Source organism: Crinia signifera, chromosome 8 (genome assembly GCF_055691185.1).
Source record: "Crinia signifera chromosome 8, ASM5569118v1, whole genome shotgun sequence".
Classification (NCBI taxonomy): Eukaryota; Metazoa; Chordata; class Amphibia; order Anura; family Myobatrachidae; genus Crinia; species Crinia signifera.
In genome coordinates, this window is record NC_139224.1 from 168,403,080 (window position 1) to 168,422,890 (window position 19,811).

The 19,811-nt window shown below is 48.8% G+C and overlaps 1 protein-coding gene across 2 annotated transcripts; it reads right to left on the minus strand.

Moving 5' to 3' along the window:
* Nucleotides 1–1,215: 1,215 nt before the first annotated feature.
* DEPDC1 (DEP domain containing 1) lies at nucleotides 1,216–16,414 on the minus strand. 2 transcript variants are annotated; one of them, XM_083157725.1, is made up of 12 exons: nucleotides 16,233–16,414; nucleotides 13,540–13,805; nucleotides 13,054–13,210; nucleotides 10,473–10,594; nucleotides 9,687–9,817; nucleotides 9,553–9,600; nucleotides 8,726–8,866; nucleotides 6,232–7,074; nucleotides 4,329–4,501; nucleotides 4,065–4,241; nucleotides 2,473–2,637; nucleotides 1,216–1,805 (listed from the first exon to the last, which is right to left on the minus strand). In XM_083157725.1, the coding sequence occupies exons 1-12, from the start codon at nucleotides 16,278–16,280 to the stop codon at nucleotides 1,665–1,667; spliced, it is 2,412 nt and encodes an 803-aa protein (XP_083013851.1). In that variant the 5' UTR covers nucleotides 16,281–16,414; the 3' UTR covers nucleotides 1,216–1,664. The 2 variants fall into 2 exon arrangements, with proteins under 2 accessions (XP_083013851.1, XP_083013852.1); XM_083157726.1 differs by lacking the exon at nucleotides 6,232–7,074 and having other exon boundaries at nucleotides 16,233–16,413.
* Between the last annotated feature and the right edge of the window lie 3,397 nt (nucleotides 16,415–19,811).

The window sequence follows — 19,811 nt, forward strand, 5'->3', positions numbered from 1 at the left end:
TTCTTTATGCATATACATAGAAAGTTTTTTTTTTTTTTTTTAAACGTGAATAATTAAAAACAAACACACTGAAAATACATGTATAAATACAGGAGAACACGGACGGAGTGCAAAATACAGCAAATATACACAAACTTCCCAAGGAGTCTGCTCACAGGGCACGGCTGCTTTCATATCCATCACCTATACATAGCGGAAGCAGCCATTTTGTGGGAGCAGAATAATTTAGCCTGTCCAATGACTCAGTTGTGTCACATGGGCCTAAAGAACCAATAAACTGCATTCTTGGGAATATTGGTTGAGGCCCACAAAATGGCTACCTCCAGTGTGTTCAGGAGACCAGTTAAACATGTTGCAAATATAGTATTGTAAGGAAACAAATGCTATGGACAAAGTTATCAGATTGTCTTTAGTTTGGGGAAAATGAATATGGAAAACATTTCAGATTTACAAGAGGAAAAAAAATCAGTTTACGCAGTAACTCAAGTATTATAAACCTGCAGAATCGTTTTAATAATTCAAGTTCCTTCTTTTCAAGTCTTGTTATTAGCAGAAGTCGTATTTTGTAGAAGTCTTTGGTAATTTATCGTTCTTCATTTCACGGCGAGAGAAACATGTAGAAAAGGTCACGAAAACAGGAACAGAACTCACTACAAGGAGGCAGAATCAAGAACTGTCCTTGGAAGACATTAAAATTCTAGGGAGCGATACAGGTGCAAGTTCATAGTCCCCTCCTTCACCCGCAGCATATAAAGCGGCGGAACTGCAGGCCCTGCTCAGCTTCCTTTAAAATAAGTTGGTTCATTTGGTCTTATGCACGGCTTACACAGAGCTGCATGCACGTCAGGGGGGTAGAAGACTCAACCAGTTTGTGCTATCCTTCCAATGAAATCACAGCAGACTAGCTCGCAAAACATATTTGGTTTCCTAACTTACAAAACCATGCTGCACTGCAGGTGGGGCAGACGTAACATGTGCAGAGTTATTTTTTTCTGTGCAATGGCTGCTTTATTCTTTCACTGCAATCTAGATATCAGTTTGAAATACACACCCCAGATGGTACATCTGCCCCACCTGCAGTGCACATGGTTTGGACCATTAGCAAACCAAATGAGCTTTGCGAACCAACATGAAATCACCCCATAGACGCAGCATGAGACAGACCCAGTAGTCTGCATTAAAAGCACTAACCAGCCCCAGCCCCCCCCCCCCCCCCCCCCATGGGTGTCCTTGAGGCACAATACATCACACTGACAGCAGGTCAGTCATCCTGGAATTTGCATATATAGTAGCACCATGCTGTTAGATTTTTGGTTGCCTTCAATGTTTCACACAAAGGGGTTTGGGTGTACCCCCCCCCCCCCTTTTTAAAAATCAAGACGCTCCACTGCCATCAATTAATCATGATCCCTGATGAGTCTACAACTGGGTACACACCTCAGCGATGTTCAGACCCCTGTTGTGGTGACGTAATGATACATCGCACTGCTGTACAATCCGTCGCCATAAATCATTAAACGCCATTGTCCCATCGGATTTGTGGGTATAGAATATCGGATGGCCAGATCAGACAACATATTGCATAGTGTGTACCCATTGGTTCCGTAGGTGAGAATGGGAGGTAGAAGGGGAGAACTTCCCTACAGAGGGGACCGCTGTGCTAGTCAGTATCTTAGGCTTCGGAATTTGGGCCTTTTTAAAACCAGCATTGGCTGCTTGATTGTAGGTTTATCCCCAAAGAGTTTGGCTTCGCTCTCCGTGGTTGGGAAGCGGCTCTGGTATATATCCGGATATTCTTTCTGAAACTGAGAGAATGGAGGAGATTTAGAAGAGACATTCTGGAGTGAGGCGGAGATCAGGGCTGTGTGCATAGACAGCCTTAGGTATGGCACCCACCCTCCTGCACAAACCATTAGGTCTACTGGGAGAACAATTCCTCAGCAACACTGTGCGGCCTATCGCTGCAGACTAAGGCAAAACGCAAACAAGACTTCTATATATTTATACAGTGGCCTAAGGGGGTTATTCAGACCAGATCACTGCTGTACGAATTCTCAAGCAGCCAGTTATAGAATGTCTGCATACGTATGGATCCTAGCACACACGCGCAAGCCCAAACAGCGTCTAATCTGATCACTAGCCGTACGTAAGTTGACAGGAAGCCGGAATTTGAAGTCTGGCGCTGCCAACCGGTTTCATTCAGGGAGGGTGTGTGATGTCAGATCCGGCCCATCAGCCCGATTTTATGTCAGAGTTAGAGTAGGGGCAGGGTTCCGCACACACTGGGAAAGTCATGCGATGGTCAGCGAGTGGTGTACGGATTTGCAGCTAGCCGCTGATTTTCTTATTCGCAGATTTGCGCGTGGCGGGGGTTTCACTGTCTGGCCGGCGGCTATCTGATCGCAGGGTTCTGCTAAAGTCGCCCAGCTGCGAACAGAGCAGAGTTAGGCCCAAAGGTGGCAAGAGTCTGACCTGTTTCAGCTTTTTCTTCTTCTCTTTCATCGATAGTTTTTTATCCCTCACTATGTTCTCCAGAAGTTCCACAATGGCGGCCTGCGACTCGATGACTTTCTGCTCCTCAAACTCTTGTGCGCTAATTTGCTTGCAGAAGTAGAAGCCGGACGCCGGGTCATTCATCTGCAAAACAAAGATCTTCAGTTACTGACCGGGGGAAGGGAAACCATAGACGTTTGAAAGAAATAGAAACGCTCATTCACAAAATGACCCAAAGAACGGCAAATCGAAATTATTCAGAACATCCTCAATAAGGAGACCTAAAGGAGTTCCCAGAAATGTTCCCACCAAGGAATTCCAAAATTCGGTGGCGAAATGCGTTGTTTAAAAATTGGAGATCTCAGGGTGTAACAGGAGCCTCTCATAACACGTAGCTGTGCAAACTGACGAAACATCACCCCGGACCCTCTAGCTTCACCCTTGCCTACATGTGGATATGGTTGCTGAAATTCTCTGTGCTGCTGAAACTTCACCTGCGTCATCTCCTACTCTCCCAGAGTGTAGTATATTGCTAACGCTTAGAAGACCATCTCCTGGCAGAGCCACGCAGCTCGTATCCGGTTGGGAATCGATGCCGTGATTTGCGGTTTAGTGAGCGTTTGCTCTAGCCTGTTGACGTAGACACAGAAACGCAACTGATGAAGCCGCTGACGAGGAGAGGGGCGGGGAAACGTGTTATCGACTAAACTTCCTGTTTGCTCTACACACCACCGGAGCCTGGGAGACTATCATCCGGAGCAGGATGTTCTAGATAAGGCTGCGCCGCAAATCGGTGAGACCAACAGCCGGGGACTCGCTCCAGGCCTACAAAGTCACCGCAAGTGTGGATTACAAATCGTCTACTTCAAAACCACGGAGCATATATATCAAGCTCATTATTTCATTACAGCGCGATAGATGGGAATTGGCTGGGTTTAATTAGAGCGCATATTGCGTGGTCTGACTGAAGCTATACAAAACTGTGTGACTGACCAACAAAATTGCTTCATAACCCATTGTCTGTCTGCCTAAATTCATGAACTTCAACTGAAACGCACACTGATCACTGGGACCAGTATATGAATTGCTTAAATGTGATTATATTAACCCAATCCTAACAAAAGTAAAGTTTCCAACTGCTGCGTGATTCTAAATGAAGCTGTACAGATCAGCCTGTATCTAATCAGTATGCATAAGCTGTAGTTCTAAGATTAATAGAGAGCATGTATTTTAGCTTTGAGTATATTGAAAAAATATTTTATTAATTTGTCTCACCAGCCGGTGGTAATGGGATATATATATATTTTTTTATTGTTGAAAAGAAATATTACATTTTTATCAAAATATCGTGCTCTAGTCCCTCAGCGCCGTTTATCTTGTGTCTATTTGTTTTCAATTAAAGGGTTGAGTATCCCTTTTAAACGGCAGCTGGGACTGTAATAGGTACCCTGTGCTTGGTTTAACACATTTGCTTGTAGTATGGTAGTTAGAAGCTGGATGGTTACTATGGGAAACGTCTCCCCCATAGCGGTCACTCACGCCCCAGTAAAATGCACCGTTACTTAGCGTACATGCATTCTCTGGATGTACTGTATATGGTCCTGAGCCGCCGTCTGCAGGTAACAAGGCACTTGGAGAACATCCTGGTGATGGTCCATGAGGAAGGAGACCAGTCGCGTAGCGAGCAGCTCATCCAGGTCCACCTCTTCCGCACAGCACAGAACACAGCGGGAGAAGGTCTGGATCATCTGGAATGACAGAATCGCAATGGAAAACATGTAACACTCAGTAACCAGAGACAAGGCTTCCAAAGAGGTGACCGGCGAGCTCCTCACCAGTGATCGGGTCCCCATGGCATCGTGCAGGCGCGGCATGTCCACGTTCTGACTCATGCGGGAGATCATTCTCATCAGCAGCTGGAGCTTCCGGCGGTTGGGCGGAGGGAGCAGTAGGCAGCAGAGCTGCAGTGCGTCTATCGCCACTCTCTCCAGGTGAGGCTGCAGCAGGCCTGGGAGGAGGAGATACATCAGTGTGGGGAGATTATAGGCCGCTTTCTCCTCCTGGGGTGTTTAGCATGTACATTATGGTGACGCGTTTCGCTCAGGTAAGGCTGCAGCAGGCCTGGGAGCAGGAGATACGTCGGTGCGGGGAGATTATAGGCCGCTTTCTCCTCCTGGGGTGTTTAGCATGTACATTATGGTGACGCGTTTCGCTCAGGTAAGGCTGCAGCAGGCCTGGGAGCAGGAGATACGTCAGTGCGGGGAGATTATAGGCCGCTTTCTCCTCCTGGGGTGTTTAGCAAGTACATTATGGTGACGCGTTTCGCTCAGGTAAGGCTGCAGCAGGCCTGGGAGCAGGAGGAGGATACACGTCAGTGCTGGGAGATTACAGGCTGCATCCTCCTCCTGGGGTGTTTAGCAAGTAGATTTCTGTACATTATGGCGACGCGTTTCGCTCAGGTGAGGCTCATGAACAGCACTGGGCCATAATTATTATACAGTCAGACACATACAAGACAATAAATGAAAAAACTGAAAGCAGAAGACACACATTTGAAGCAGCCATTTTGTGGACTAAAGAACTACTTGACCAATCTATATACTATTAATCCAGTGACTTCACTGAGGCGCGAGGCACAATTTGCCTCCTTGAGGTCACTGGCTGCTTGTGAAGTGGCAGGTGGTACAGTTTAGCATGGTTTAGTGCACAACATTGCTGCATCCTCTGTGTGTAATGGGCTGGAAGAACACGTATGGCAACGTCTGGCACCACGCACCCATTACCACAATACGTGCAGTTTCTGTTTCCTGCTGGAGGCGCCACTCTCTACGCTGGTGCTTCTAAGCACACACTGGGGCAGACGTATTAAGCCTCGTAAAGTGATAAAGTAGAAGGTGATAACGCAGCAGCCAATCAGCTCATAACTGACATTTTTCAAACACAGCTGATTAGCTGGTGCGTGATCACCTTCTACTTTACCAGGCTTCATAAAATGTGCCCCCTTGTTCTATCAGTGCTGACTCGACCAAGTCAGAGGGTTCTAGAAGAACCAGCGCATAGAGCGACACCTCTGGCAGGAAAGAGGAACTGCACGGTGCAGAGTGCCAGAATGTACCCTATATGCAGTAACATATACCTCTAAATGCCTGATCTCATCATACCGGATCACCCTGCACAGACGTTACACACCAACTGAAGGATGGACGTGATTGGATTATGGCTGCAGATTGCAGTTCAAAGCATTTGTCAAAGCTTAAGAAACAGACAGACAGACACAGAAAAGTTTAACCGGTCTACATAAAGTGACATAGCGGCATCCCAGACAGCAGAGCACCCAGCACCGACATTGCCCAGGGAATCATTTGGTCAGGTAGCCTGGAATTACAAGTCAGGTGAGACTTCCACATGCACAGCCCACGTGTAAGCAACAAAAAAGGTCTACACAGCAATTGGTCAAAAACAAGTCACGGTCTTAATATGGTGGCGTCTTACAAGCACTACAACAACTTTAGAGACCCCATGAACTTCAAATGAGAACTCTGAGAGCAATTGACTAATTGTATGGAGACACTACTCTTTGTAGCAGGCTGAAGGAGAACAAGGCATGCACTACGGAGTAGCGGGTAGGGCCCGGATATTAGACAGAACATGCATTATTGGGTTACGGCACATGCAGGAATAAGGAGGTGCCAGTACACGGACATGCGTGAAACATGCAATAAAAAGCATTAACCTTACTTTGCGTGCCAGTGCAGGGCTGGGAAGCGTGCAGAGAGAAGGAGGGGACAGAGGACCTAGACAGCTCCATGCTGCTCTGACACAGGCGTTTGGTTACAATGATATCAGGCTCAGCCGCCTCTCGTCCCTCGATGGAGCTCAACCGCTTCTGCAATTTACCGTGCGCAGTCTGACTGGGCTTCATGGTGATTTCAGCGACTGGGGCGTTTATACTAGCACAAGACCCCAGGTAATCCCCCAGGCTCTTCGATCTAGAGAGTCCGCCAGTATCCGATTTATAAGAGCTCTCCGGCGTAAGGCGGCTCTGCAGAGTCTGAGCCGGGCCGCAGGATTCAGTGTCACTTCCCAAGGAAACGTCCTCAGACTGTGGGAGGTTTGGAGAACGTGGCTGCGAAATTGGAGAAGACGTCTCTGGAAAGTCCCTGGTGTCATACTGTTCTGAATAGGACATTTCTGCGATTCCCTCCATTGAGCAACTGCGCACTCGCTCTTTAAAAGGCGCGGCGGCATCCCTCCTGGAAATAGCGAGGTTCTGACAACTGCCACCTATAACTTGGCCCCCCTTTGTCCGTCTACTAAGAGACCTGCGCAGTTGAACTGTGCCGGAATCGCGCGGCACACACTTGTGGTGCTCCCTGCCGATTTCTCCGAAGCTTCGGTCGATGTCATCCTCCTCTTCTTCATTGGGGACTTTACGTAGCAAGCTAAGGAGCAGGCACTCCGTCGACTTAAAGTTTGCGTCACTTAAGTGCAGCGAATTGGACGGCTGTGGACCGGGAGATTCTCGCTTTGGTTTATGCTTCCTGCTGCGCCTGTGGGGAACCGTAACGTAGCCACATACAACTAACCGGGAATGAAATAGAAGTTAGACATTTTAGGAGCGGTAAATAAAACTCTGGTTAGTAGCTTATATGTTAGCGTGCGACAGCATCGGCCAAAGCACTTAGCCAGACTATAGGAATACATTTACACTGCATGCTAGGTTAGGACTATGGAAAGCTTACACCGTAGGACAAAAGCAGCATTTAAGTAGAGATGCGTTTAGCTTCCTGGTTTCCCACCAGGGTGCTGCGATTGTGACAATGTCGCTGTCCCCACCGGCATACTCACAGGAGTGCATAGGCGCATCTAAAAGCAGTGGTGTCAAACTCATGGCCCTCCAGCTGTTGCGGAACTACACGTCCCAGCATGCCCTGCCACAGTTTTAGCAACCCATTATATAAAATAGGTGGCAGGGAATGCTGGGACGTGTAGTTCCACAACAGCTGGAGGGCCATGAGTTTGACACCAATGATCTAAAGACTTGGTTCCTCACTGATCACATCCCTACTGTAATTCCCTACACTGGCAGATCAGATACTGTGGAACCCAATTTGAATGACTCCTCTTCAAAAAACCATCTCCAAATACGGGTTATCTATGTCCCACAACCCAGCAGTTTGCTCTCTCACTGCCCCCTTTGGGATTTCCCAGTCCGACCCGAGTTCTGTAAACTCCCATTACCTGTACAGTTCTGATCACACAACAATCATCCCGAAATACAAAGCACAAAACACCGGATTGTGCATCTTTCAGTTTGTGTTACCTCCATCGGGTGTTCATAAGACAAGCATTCACAATGCTGATAATGAGAACGGGGAGATTTACAACGAACGCGGCATGCCGACATTCTACAGCCGCTAATTAGAATAGTATTAGAGGGTATGGGTCATAGGGATCCCTGCATTAGGTCGACCGAATCAGAAGGTCGAAACAAGCATTAAGTAGACAAACAGTCAAGGTCGACATGCATTTTTTTGTCCTGAATGTTGACTTAGTTGTCATGGAAACCATCTAAGTGTGCCACGTCCCCTCGCCTGGCTAACCACGCTGCGCAGGGCACACTATTTAATTCTCCCACCCCGCCGTAGTTGACGGTAGCGCAAGAAATAACACCTGTCGGCACATGTCGACTAGAAGATAATAAAAGAAAAACTCATGTCAACCTAATGCTAGTGTCGAACTTCCGACCCGGTTCACTTTTTTCGGCAAGGAGCGTCTGACATAAGCGTCTTAGGTCAATGTTACGATTGTTGGAAATGTGTGTGTACCTATAGATTAATCCCTTGGCACCGAAACCCTAAATAACGAGTCCAGGCTAGAGAGGTAGAACCGCTATAACGCTCGCAACGAGTATCACACAAAACAGAGATAAAGCTGGAAATGACGGATACAAGGGTCCTCTATAGCATTAGTAATGGAATTGGAAGCATCTGAACCAGCAGTAACACCCAGACTGCCGATAAGAATGACCAGCACATCCACATGGGTCAGCTTCCATTATAATGGCTTTCACGAGATCATGTAACGCTACCTGGGTAACACAGAACAAAGCTATAAAGGACCGGACATGCTCTAGTGCTTATAGGTAGCGTAGGAAGACGCTGCAGGCAGATAGAACCTCGCCACCTGGGTGAGGACCAGCTACGGGGACAGTTCTACGGGGAATACGTACCCAAGATATTCACAAAGAGCTCATAGAACTCATACGTGAGGAGGGGCTCGGGGAGATTCAGGAAGTAATCCGCCACCGTCCGGAATACGTCGCGCTCGAACCCGGGATACGATGGCTGGCTGAGGTCGTTATTCCTAGGCCCTGCAGGGAGAGAAGAAGATTCAGGTATAATGTAAGGAGGAGTACCACGTCTGGCGGGAGCAGCGGCAACCGCGCCTGGCGGGAGCAGCAGTCACCGCACCATTGCAATGACATACTGATAGTCACCCACATTCCACCCCTAATTAAATTGACCAGTATGAGGAGTTCTACTTAAAGTATACCCACTGTCTACTCACAGCGCCATCTTGTGGTCAGATACAAGAGTCACAAGTGATCAATGACCTTATTATATAGTAAGCTAAGTGTGTGTGTAATTCACAAAACATAGATGGCTGTTATACTTCATGGGCCTGAGCCCCAAAGTTACCACCCAACTCAGCGTCCCAACCCGCCCCCCTCTCCATCATCTACTCTTAGGGGCCGATTCATGCTCTCTTGCAGCATGCCGAATGCATGCTTGTCTAGTACACCTTACCATCAATACCTTGCCTCAGAGCTCACAAGATTATTATTTAGGGCAATTATCCTTTATTTATATGGTGCCACAAGGGTTCTGCAGTGACGAAGAAACTACATAACAAATCTGCAAGACCGGGTCAATCACAGACCTACAGGAATATTGCGGCTTCCATTGGGTCTAGCAGAAAACACTCTGCAGTCAGAACACAATTCGCCCGAACATCAACCTTTCAACCTATCGGCAAACGCTGACCCGCTGTACTCACAGTTCGCAAGACATTTCATAGCAGACAGGACCCAGTGAGGAAGATCCGCTAGAGAAATGGAGAAACCAAAGTTAATACAAACGGCTGGAAACTAGAAGAAATTCCTTCCATAGGGAGTTGTGAAGATATCTGACCTGATTTATCCTGCAGAAAGACAACTCCGTGCTTACTGGTGTGCGTCATGTTGTACATGATGTGCGCAGGATTTATCTGGGATGGGTTCAGTACGTCGTCCAAGGACGGCAAGGCGAGGATCTTCTGCAGACTAAGCAGAGTTACACAACAGGTGTGAGTGGCCTATAACAAGTCACAGGACAGAGGCGACAGCAAAATAAATATAGAACAGATTCTGCATGTGGTGTTGCTGCAACGCATTTCGCACATGACACGGCCGACGGAAACGGAGGTCACCTGCAACACCAAAGTGAGACAGTACATTTATTTGTCTGAAGTCATAACAGGATAGAAAGTCGAATCTCTAATTGATGCTGGGTCACCACCGGACCCGGCACGTGAATCAGCCAATCCACTAAATGCGTTTCTACACATCGAGCCGCCCTTAGAGAAGCCCCTCCCATCTCAGTCTAGGCTGACTTTTATATATGAGCGCATGGACAAAGACAGGACTGGCAGCTTCAGGTTCACCCATGTTCAAATGGGAACGTCCATCGCTTTACTGGGCGCATCCGCCATTTTTTTGGTGGGAACGCCAGGAAATGCTGAGCGTCTCCATGCACCGGCTCCGCTGGTTCGATATACGCGGAAGGAGTTTGCACGTGCGTATTTTCACAGATACCTAAGAGCAGATCGGCAACAATGGTCCCCTGACCGAATTCGGTCCTTTACTTGCCAACCTGAATCGCCCCCTAGATGCACTATGTAAGAACCCCTACAAATAACTATTAGAGGAGTAACATTACTGGATCAAGGTGATGTTTCCCCAGACATCTTCCAGATCTTTCTGGCTTAGTTCTTTAGGACCAACCCGCTCACATTCTCTCTCTTCTTCCATCATTTCAACTGCGTTGTTTTCTTGTTCGCTCTATAATACAGAATAAGGGGTCAGTACAGGGTCATAATAGGATAAACTAACCAGAATACCATATAAGAGTTATTTATATACACACACACACACACACACACACTGTAAAAAGGATAGCGATAGTCCCAGTGACACCCAAAAGGTGAACCCAAGACCACCCCTGGTGCCTACAAGGTCTGTTCTCCAAACAGTCTTTGGCCCTTATTCAGATCTGATCACAGTACAAAATTGTTCTCAAAATGGGCAAAACCATGTGCACTGCAGGTGGGGCAGATGTAACAGGTGCAGAGAGAGTTAGATTTGTGCGAGATATTTTGTTTCTGTGCAGGGTAAATACTGGCTGCATTATTTTTACACTGCAAATTAGATTTCAGTTTCAACACTCCCCACCCAAATGTAACTCTCTCTGCACATGTTACATCTGCCCCACCTGCAGTGCACATGGTTTTGCCCATTTTGAGAACAATTTTGTACTGGGATCAGATCTGAATAAGGGAATTTGTAAATTCCCGTTACAGACTGCAGACCTGGAAAGGCTCTTGGCCTAGTGGTGACTGGGATAACATAACTGGAATCAGGAAGGTTGTTCTCATAGCACTGGGTGGACCGGTCACTTAGGCTCCCTCTAGCTCAGCCTGGGAAGCTATACCATGACCCTGGACTCCTGCATCGGAGATTACGCAGAACTTCCTTTGTATTAATGGCGGTTGTGGATTCAATACGGGCGCCACAAGTAACAGAAGGAAATGCCTGTTGCCCCAAGTGGATCGCATCCCCGCCATGTATGGAGTAGTACATCGGGACAGCTCAGGGAAGTCTTTGTCGTGGCTCTAAGGGTGTGGCCTGAGTGGTCAGCTGCTGTTATCTACTCTGTGAGCTGGGTAACCTAAACTACCAGGAGCCCAGTGACAGAGAGGCAGCTATTGGCAACGTAGTCCGCGGCCTCAGTGCAGCCGTTCCGCTGAACACCATTATACCCTAATGCAGTGCAGGAGATAAAAACATCCACAGAAGGAAAACGAGCCATGCTCTGTGAGCACAAAGGGGAGAAGTGGGGTCTACCCAGGAAGGGTCAGAGGGGGAGGAGTCAGACCTAAGACCATAGTGTAGCGGTGTCCTGCTCCAGCCACACCGCCCTCTATGCCCAAGGTACAGCAGTGTCCCCCAGTATGGAGGAATGAGAAGTTACTGGAGGCGCACTGTATCGGAAGGCAGAGAAATCCCATTATTGTACAAAGCACAGTCGGAGAGCTTTATGCAGCTCGGAGATGGAGACAGAGTGTCAGCTTCTAGGGTTATGTTATACGGTTTTGACCATGTTTAGGTCGAGAATCTAGTGGAGTCTAAGGAAGATGAAAAACCCATGTCGACCAGGTTCCCGTCAAACTCCCATTAATGTCTGTCTACACGTGGACGAACAACACCTCTAGTGGTCAGATGTGGTATTGTCAACCTACACCCCATTGATCCGCCATCCGGATACCAGCATCTAGGACCGGTCTTTTGCATACAGTAGGGGAACTTCAGCAGACACTGAGCAGAGCTACAACTAGCTTTATTGTCAGCACGTAAATGGAGACAAGAGACGAGGTAGCGGATACAGCCCTACAATTACCCTGCACAGAGGGATGGTATGAAAGCTCATTCTGCTACATGTATTCCCTGCACCAGGCACATATAGAACGCTCTGGCCACAATACGGCACATCAGGGTAACCAACAGCCCTCCCGAGAAACCCGCCGGATGTGGCCCTCTTATCCAGTGATCCCGAGCGCCCCGCCGGATGTGGCCCTCTTACCCAGTGATCCAGAGAGCCCCGCCCGATGTGGCCCTCTTACCCAGTGATCCAGAGAGCCCCGCCGGATGTGGCCCTCTTACCCAGTGATCCCGAGAGCCCCGCCGGATGTGGCCCTCTTACCCAGTGATCCCGAGAGCCCCGCCGGATGTGGCCCTCTTACCCAGTGATCCCGAGAGCCAGGCCGAATGTGGCCCTCTTACCCAGTGATCCCAGGAGCCCCGCCGAATGTGGCCCTCTTACCCAGTGATCCCCGCCAGATGTGGCCCTCTTACCCAGTGATCCCGAGAGCCAGGCCGGATGTGGCCCTCTTACCCAGTGATCCCGAGAGCCCCGCCAGATGTGGCCCTCTTACCAAGTGATCCCGAGAGCCCCGCCAGATGTGGCCCTCTTACCCAGTGATCCCGAGAGCCCCGCCGGATGTGGCCCTCTTACCGTGTTATCCCTGGTTGCGGCTCTCTTACCCCATTATCCCGAGAGCCCTAATGGTTCTAACCCTCTTACCCCAGTTTCCAGAGAGCCCTGATGGTTCTGACCCTCTTACCGCATTATCCCGAGAGCCCTGATGGTTCTGACCCTCTTAGCCCATTATCCCGAGAGCCCTGATGGTTCTGACCCTCTTAGCCCATTATCCCGAGAGCCCTGATGGTTCTGACCCTCTTACCCCAGTTTCCCTAGAGTCCCGCCGGTTGTGGCTCCTTCTAGAGAAACTCGGCATCTTGAAGAGATTCTCCTTCTCTTTGAAGACATTTTCTAAACTGCTTCTCTTCCACAGAGGCTGGCGACTCGGAATGCTCTTTATCGGGGACGTGGAGGGAAACCTGTGCCAAAAATGAGGTTTTGTTACCTATAAATGCAGTGCTAACCCACATACAGTACCGAAATGCCAGTATATAAAATAACTATAGTGTTCATTCTAGCTCCTTCCAATACACGCAGTTCCTCTTCCCTGCCCGCAGTGTCACACACTGCTGTGGTGGTTCTAGCACAGTTTGGTCTGTATCTCTGCTGAAATACAGACAGCCTTTGCTAGAAGCACCACATAAGACAGGCACCCCAGGCAGGGAAGGGGGAATTGCACAGGTTATGAAAGGTGCAGGGTGCTAGATTGACCACTAAATTATATTAGATGTGATTGGCCCACCAATACCTGTAGAGGGTGTGGTTATCATCCAGCTCCTCTGTGCCCCACCTTCCTTTCAGGTCCTCTATGACGTGGTTCTTCAAGAACTTCCTCAGAAGCTGAACGGTCTGTTGCCTGGTTACGTCAGCCCCAAAGTTGCTGTTGTGCCGGAGTAAGTGGTGCAGCCAATCGATGGCTTCTGACGCTGTGAAGCAGTTCCCGTAGGTCTTAAAGTGTTGCCTGTGTTTCCTCAAAGGCATCCCGGCTCGGAAGTATTTGGTTACTTCATTCCACTGGAAGTCAAAGAATCGGGATTACTACAGCAGCTAAACTACTAGGTAAATATTGTTTTAGCCCATCCTAATGCAGCCCTCAGCCAGGACTGTTACAGATCAAGTCTTAGAAAAGTACAACCAAGTATCGGGGGAGCATTGGACAAGTGCCGGCCTAAATTGTGATAATCGGAGAATCTTGTTACCTCCTACAGCAACCATTTTTCAAGCAGAGGAAAAACCAATTGTTGTAAGGTAGCATTTAGCAAGTACATTCAATGGAATGTAAGGAAGCTGACTGTAAACTGGAGACACCAGAGAACTATAGAGTGATACAGCACAGTATGTATCAGTCCACGCAAGGAAGAGAACAAGGAAGAGAACAAGAATATTGTTAGCAAGGAGAACGCAAGCAGAGAGTGGCCTCATATTACAAGAGGAAAGACATTTTATAAATAATACAAATAAAACCCCAAACACTAATCTTCACCAGGACACAGCAGAGCGGGACGCAGTCACTCATTATTACATGTCCAGGCTGTAGGGATTTTGCCCCATAATTGTCAATTTTTCAAACAAATACTGACAAATTGTGCAAAACTATTTTCACAATAAACTTACGTTGTGTTTTTCACTATGTGCAATTCTCTGGGCTTTATGTCACACGCAATCAGGGCGACCATAGTCAGAGGAGGGGTACTGGGCGACCATAGTCAGAGGAGGGGTACTGGGCAACCATAGTCAGAGGAGGGGTACTGGGCGACCATAGTCAGAGGAGGGGTACTGGGCAACCATAGTCAAAGGAGGGGTACTTCTGCCAATGGGCTAATAGGACACTACTAATAGAGTGCCTCAGCATATACATACTAGTACACACAGGGCGCTCTATGTGACACACGCTGTAGCGGTGCTCTCTCTATGTGACAGACACACACGCCGTAACGGCGCACGCTCTATGGACACACACACACCGTAGCGGCACTCGTTATGTCACAGATACACTGTAGCAGCATTTGCTATGTCTCTCTCTAGGTCACACTGTAGCAGCGCTCTCCCTATGTCACACACACACACACTGTAGCAGCGCTCTCGATATCACACACACACACACACACACACACTGTAGCAGCGCTCTCGATATCACACACACACACACACACACACACACACACTGTAGCAGCGCTCTCGATATCACACACACACACACTGTAGCAGCGCTCTCGATATCACACACACACACTGTAGCAGCGCTCTCGATATCACACACACACACACACTGTAGCAGCGCTCTCGATATCACACACACACTGTAGCAGCGCTCTCGATATCACACACACACACTGTAGCAGCGCTCTCGATATCACACACACACTGTAGCAGCGCTCTCGATATCACACACACACACACACACACTGTAGCAGCGCTCTCGATATCACACACACACACTGTAGCAGCGCTCTCGATATCACACACACACACACACACACTGTAGCAGCGCTCTCGATATCACACACAAACACACTGTAGCAGCACTCTCGATATCACACACACACTGTAGCAGCGCTCTCGATATCACACACACACACACTGTAGCAGCGCTCTCGATATCACACACACACTGTAGCAGCGCTCTCGATATCACACACACACACAGTAGCAGCGCTCTCGATATCACACACACACACACTGTAGCAGCGCTCTCGATATCACACACACACACACACTGTAGCAGCGCTCTCGATATCACTCACACACACACACACACACTGTAGCAGCGCTCTCGATATCACACACACACACTGTAGCAGCGCTCTCGATATCACACACACACACACAGTAGCAGCGCTCTCGATATCACACACACACACACAGTAGCAGCGCTCTCGATATCACACACACACACACTGTAGCAGCGCTCGATATCACACACACACACACTGTAGCAGCGCTCTCGATATCACACACACACACTGTAGCAGCGCTCTCGATATCACACACACGCTGTAGCAGCGCTCTCGATATCACACACACACACTGTAGCAGCGCTCTCGATATCACACACACACACTGTAGCAGCGCTCTCGATATCACACACACACACTGTAGCAGCGCTCTCTATATCATACACACACACTGTAGCAGCGCTCTCGATATCACACACACACACTGTAGCAGCGCTCTCTATATCACACACACACACACACTGTAGCAGCGCTCTCTATATCACACACACACACTGTAGCAGCGCTCTCTATATCACACACACACACACACTGTAGCAGCGCTCTCTATATCACACACACACACACTGTAGCAGCGCTCTCTATATCACTCACACACACACACACACACACTGTAGCAGCGCTCGCTCAATATCAAAACACACAGTAGCAGCGCTCTCTCTATATCACACACACGGCGAATTACACAGCAGGCAGGAGACATTACCAGCTTGGTGGCCCGGTACGGCCCCGGGGTGACGATTCGGGTCTCCATGCCCCGGGTGTGAGTGACCCGAGCCGCCCGGAACACGTGACACAACCTCCGGCTACGGATGAACTGCAGGAAGCAAGTTTGAAAACGGCTCCGGAAACTGCTGGGCTGTGATTGGCTAGTCCCGAGGCGGCACATGACACTTCCCACCAATAAACGTCCCACTCCTAGAGCGGCTGCTGGTCACGTGGTTAGACCAATATATGCTACAATAATTACTGGTACGTTATGAATATATATATATTATTACAATACGGATCATCATTATTCCAGCTGCCAGCAGACTCTGACACAGCCGGCAGTGGTGCGCCCAGTGACTCAACACAGTCAGTCTGTGCAGTGCTGACCATATACACTCAGTCAGTCTGTGCAGTGCTGACCATATACACTCAGTCAGTCTGTGCAGTGCTGACCATATACACTCAGTCAGTGCTCGGGGGGGTCACTGAGATCGGTCATGGTATATTATTATTAATAATAATAACAGTTTCTTATATTTCGCATACATATTCAGCAGCGCTTTATTAGATCTACAATGTCTAGGTCTGGTCTACAGTCATATGGTTGACCACTGTTGGTCGACAGCCAAAAGGTCACAGGGTCAAAAGGTCGACAGTGACAAGGTCGACAGGGTCCAAAGGTTGACAGTCAAAAGGTCGACAGGGTCCAAAGGTCGAAAGTAAAAATGTCAACAGGGTGAAAAGGTCGACAGCCAAAAAGTCGACATTTAAATCGTTGACATGAAAAATGCGAACATGAGTTTTTCATTTTTTGTGTGTGTCTGTCGATATAGGTCGACATGGACACTGTCAGTGTACCGCGTCCCCTCACATGGCTCGCTCCACTCGGCACACTATTATATTCTCCCTCCACGCCGTAGTGGATGGTAGTGTAAGAAATACTGCCTGTCGACACATGTCGGCTCAAAATTTTGTTAAAAAATGCATGTTGACCTTTTTCATGTTGACCCTTTCCAATGTCGACATTTTTTGCTGTCGATCTTTTGACAATGTCGACTTTTTGACTGTCGGCCTTTGACGCTGACGACCTTTTGACCCGGTTGACCTTTCCATTGTCGACCTTTGAACCATGTTGACCTTTTGACTGTCGACTTTTTGACCCTGTCGACCTTCAGTCATGTCGACATTCCTGAATGTCGACCTTCAGTCATGTTAACCTTCATGCATGTCGACCTAATGGTGTCAACCTAATGCTTGTAGACCTAGTGACCGTATCCCCCTAGCATACCATAACCACTCAGATCACACACATTCAGTGCAGTGCTGGTGGTCACTCAGATCACACACATTCAGTGCAGTGCTGGTGGTCACTCAGATCACACACATTCAGTGCAGTGCTGGTGGTCACTCAGATCACACTCATTCAGTGCAGTGCTGGGGGTCACTTAGATCACACACATTTAGTGCAGTGCTGGGGGTCACTCAGATCACACACATTCAGTGCAATCCCTGCGGTCACTCAGATCACACACATTCAGTGCAGTGCTGGTGGTCACTCAGATCACACACATTCAGTGCAGTGCTGGTGGTCACTCAGATCACACACATTCAGTGCAGTGCTGGGGTCACTCAGATCACACACATTCAGTGCAGTGCTTGGGGTCACTCAGATCACTTACATTCAGTGCAGTGCTGGGGGTCACTCAGATCACACACATTCAGTGCAGTGCTTGGGGTCACTCAGATCACACGCATTCAGTGCAGTGCTGGTGGTCACTCAGATCACACTCATTCAGTGCAGTGCTGGGGGTCACTCAGATCACACACATTCAGTGCAGTGCTGGTGGTCACTCAGATCACACACATTCAGTGCAGTCCTGGGGGTCACTCAGATCACACACATTCCGTGCAGTGCTGGTGGTCACTCAGATCACACGCATTCAGTGCAGTGCTGGTGGTCACTCAGATCACACGAATTCAGTGCAGTGCTGGTGGTCACTCAGATCACACGCATTCAGTGCAGTGCTGGTGGTCTCTGAGATCACACGCATTCAGTGCAGTGCTAGTGGTCACTCAGATCACACGCATTCAGTGTAGTGCTGGTGGTACCTCAGATCACACACATTCAGTGCAGTGCTTGGGGTCACTCAGATCACACACATTCAGTGCAGTGCTGGTGGTCACTCAGATCACACGCATTCAATGCAGTGCTTGGGGTCACTCAGATCACACGCATTCAGTGCAGTGCTTGTGGTCACTCAGATCACACACATTCAGTGCAGTGCTGGTGGTCACTCAGATCACACACATTCAGTGCAGTGTTTGTGGTCACTCAGATCACACACATTCAGTGCAGTGCTGGTGGTCACTCAGGTCACACACATTCAGTGCAGTGCTTGTGATCACTCAGATCACACACATTCAGTGCAGTGCTTGGGGTCACTCAGATCACACACGTTCAGAGCAGTCCTGGGGGTCACTCAGATCACACACGTTCAGTGCAGTGCTGGTGGTCACTCAGATCACACACGTTCAGTGCAGTGCTGGTGGATACTCAGATCACACACATTCAATGCAGTGCTGGTGGTCACTCAGATCACACACATTCAGTGCAGTGCTGGTGGTCACTCAGGTCACACACATTCAGTGCAGTGCTTGTGGTCACTCAGATCACACACATTCAGTGCAGTGCTTGGGGTCACTCAGATCACACACGTTCAGAGCAGTCCTGGGGGTCACTCAGATCACACACGTTCAGAGCAGTCCTGGGGTTCACTCAGATCACACGTATTCAGTGCAGTGCTGGTGGTCACTCAGATCACACGCATTCAGTGCAGTGCTGGTGGTCACTCAGATCACACGCATTCAGTGCAGTGCTGGTGGTCACTCAGATCACACGCATTCAGTGCAGTGCTGGTGGTCACTCAGATCACACACATTCAGTGCAGTGCTGTTGGCCACTCAGATCACACTCATTCAGTGCAGTGCTGGGGGTCACTCAGATCACACACATTCAGTGCAGTGCTGGGGGTCACTCAGATCACACACATTCAGTGCAATCCTTGCGGTCACTCAGATCACATGCATTCAGTGCAGTGCTGGTGGTCACTCAGATCACACTCATTCAGTGCAGTGCTGGGGGTCACTCAGATCACACACATTCAGTGCAGTGCTGGTGGTCACTCAGATCACACACATTCAGTGCAGTCCTGGGGGTCACTCAGATCACACACATTCAGTGCAGTGCTGGTGGTCACTCAGATCACACGCCTTCAGTGCAGTGCTGGTGGTCACTCAGATCACACACATTCAGTGCAGTGTTTGTGGTCACTCAGATCACACATATTCAGTGCAGTGCTTGTGGTCACTCAGATCACACACATTCAGTGCAGTGCTTGAGGTCACTCAGATCACACACGTTCAGTGCAGTGCTGGTGGTCACTCAGATCACACACGTTCAGTGCAGTGCTGGTGGTCACTCAGATCACACACATTCAGTGCAGTGCTGGTGGTCACTCAGATCACACACATTCAGTGCAGTGCTGGTGGTCACTCAGGTCACACACATTCAGTG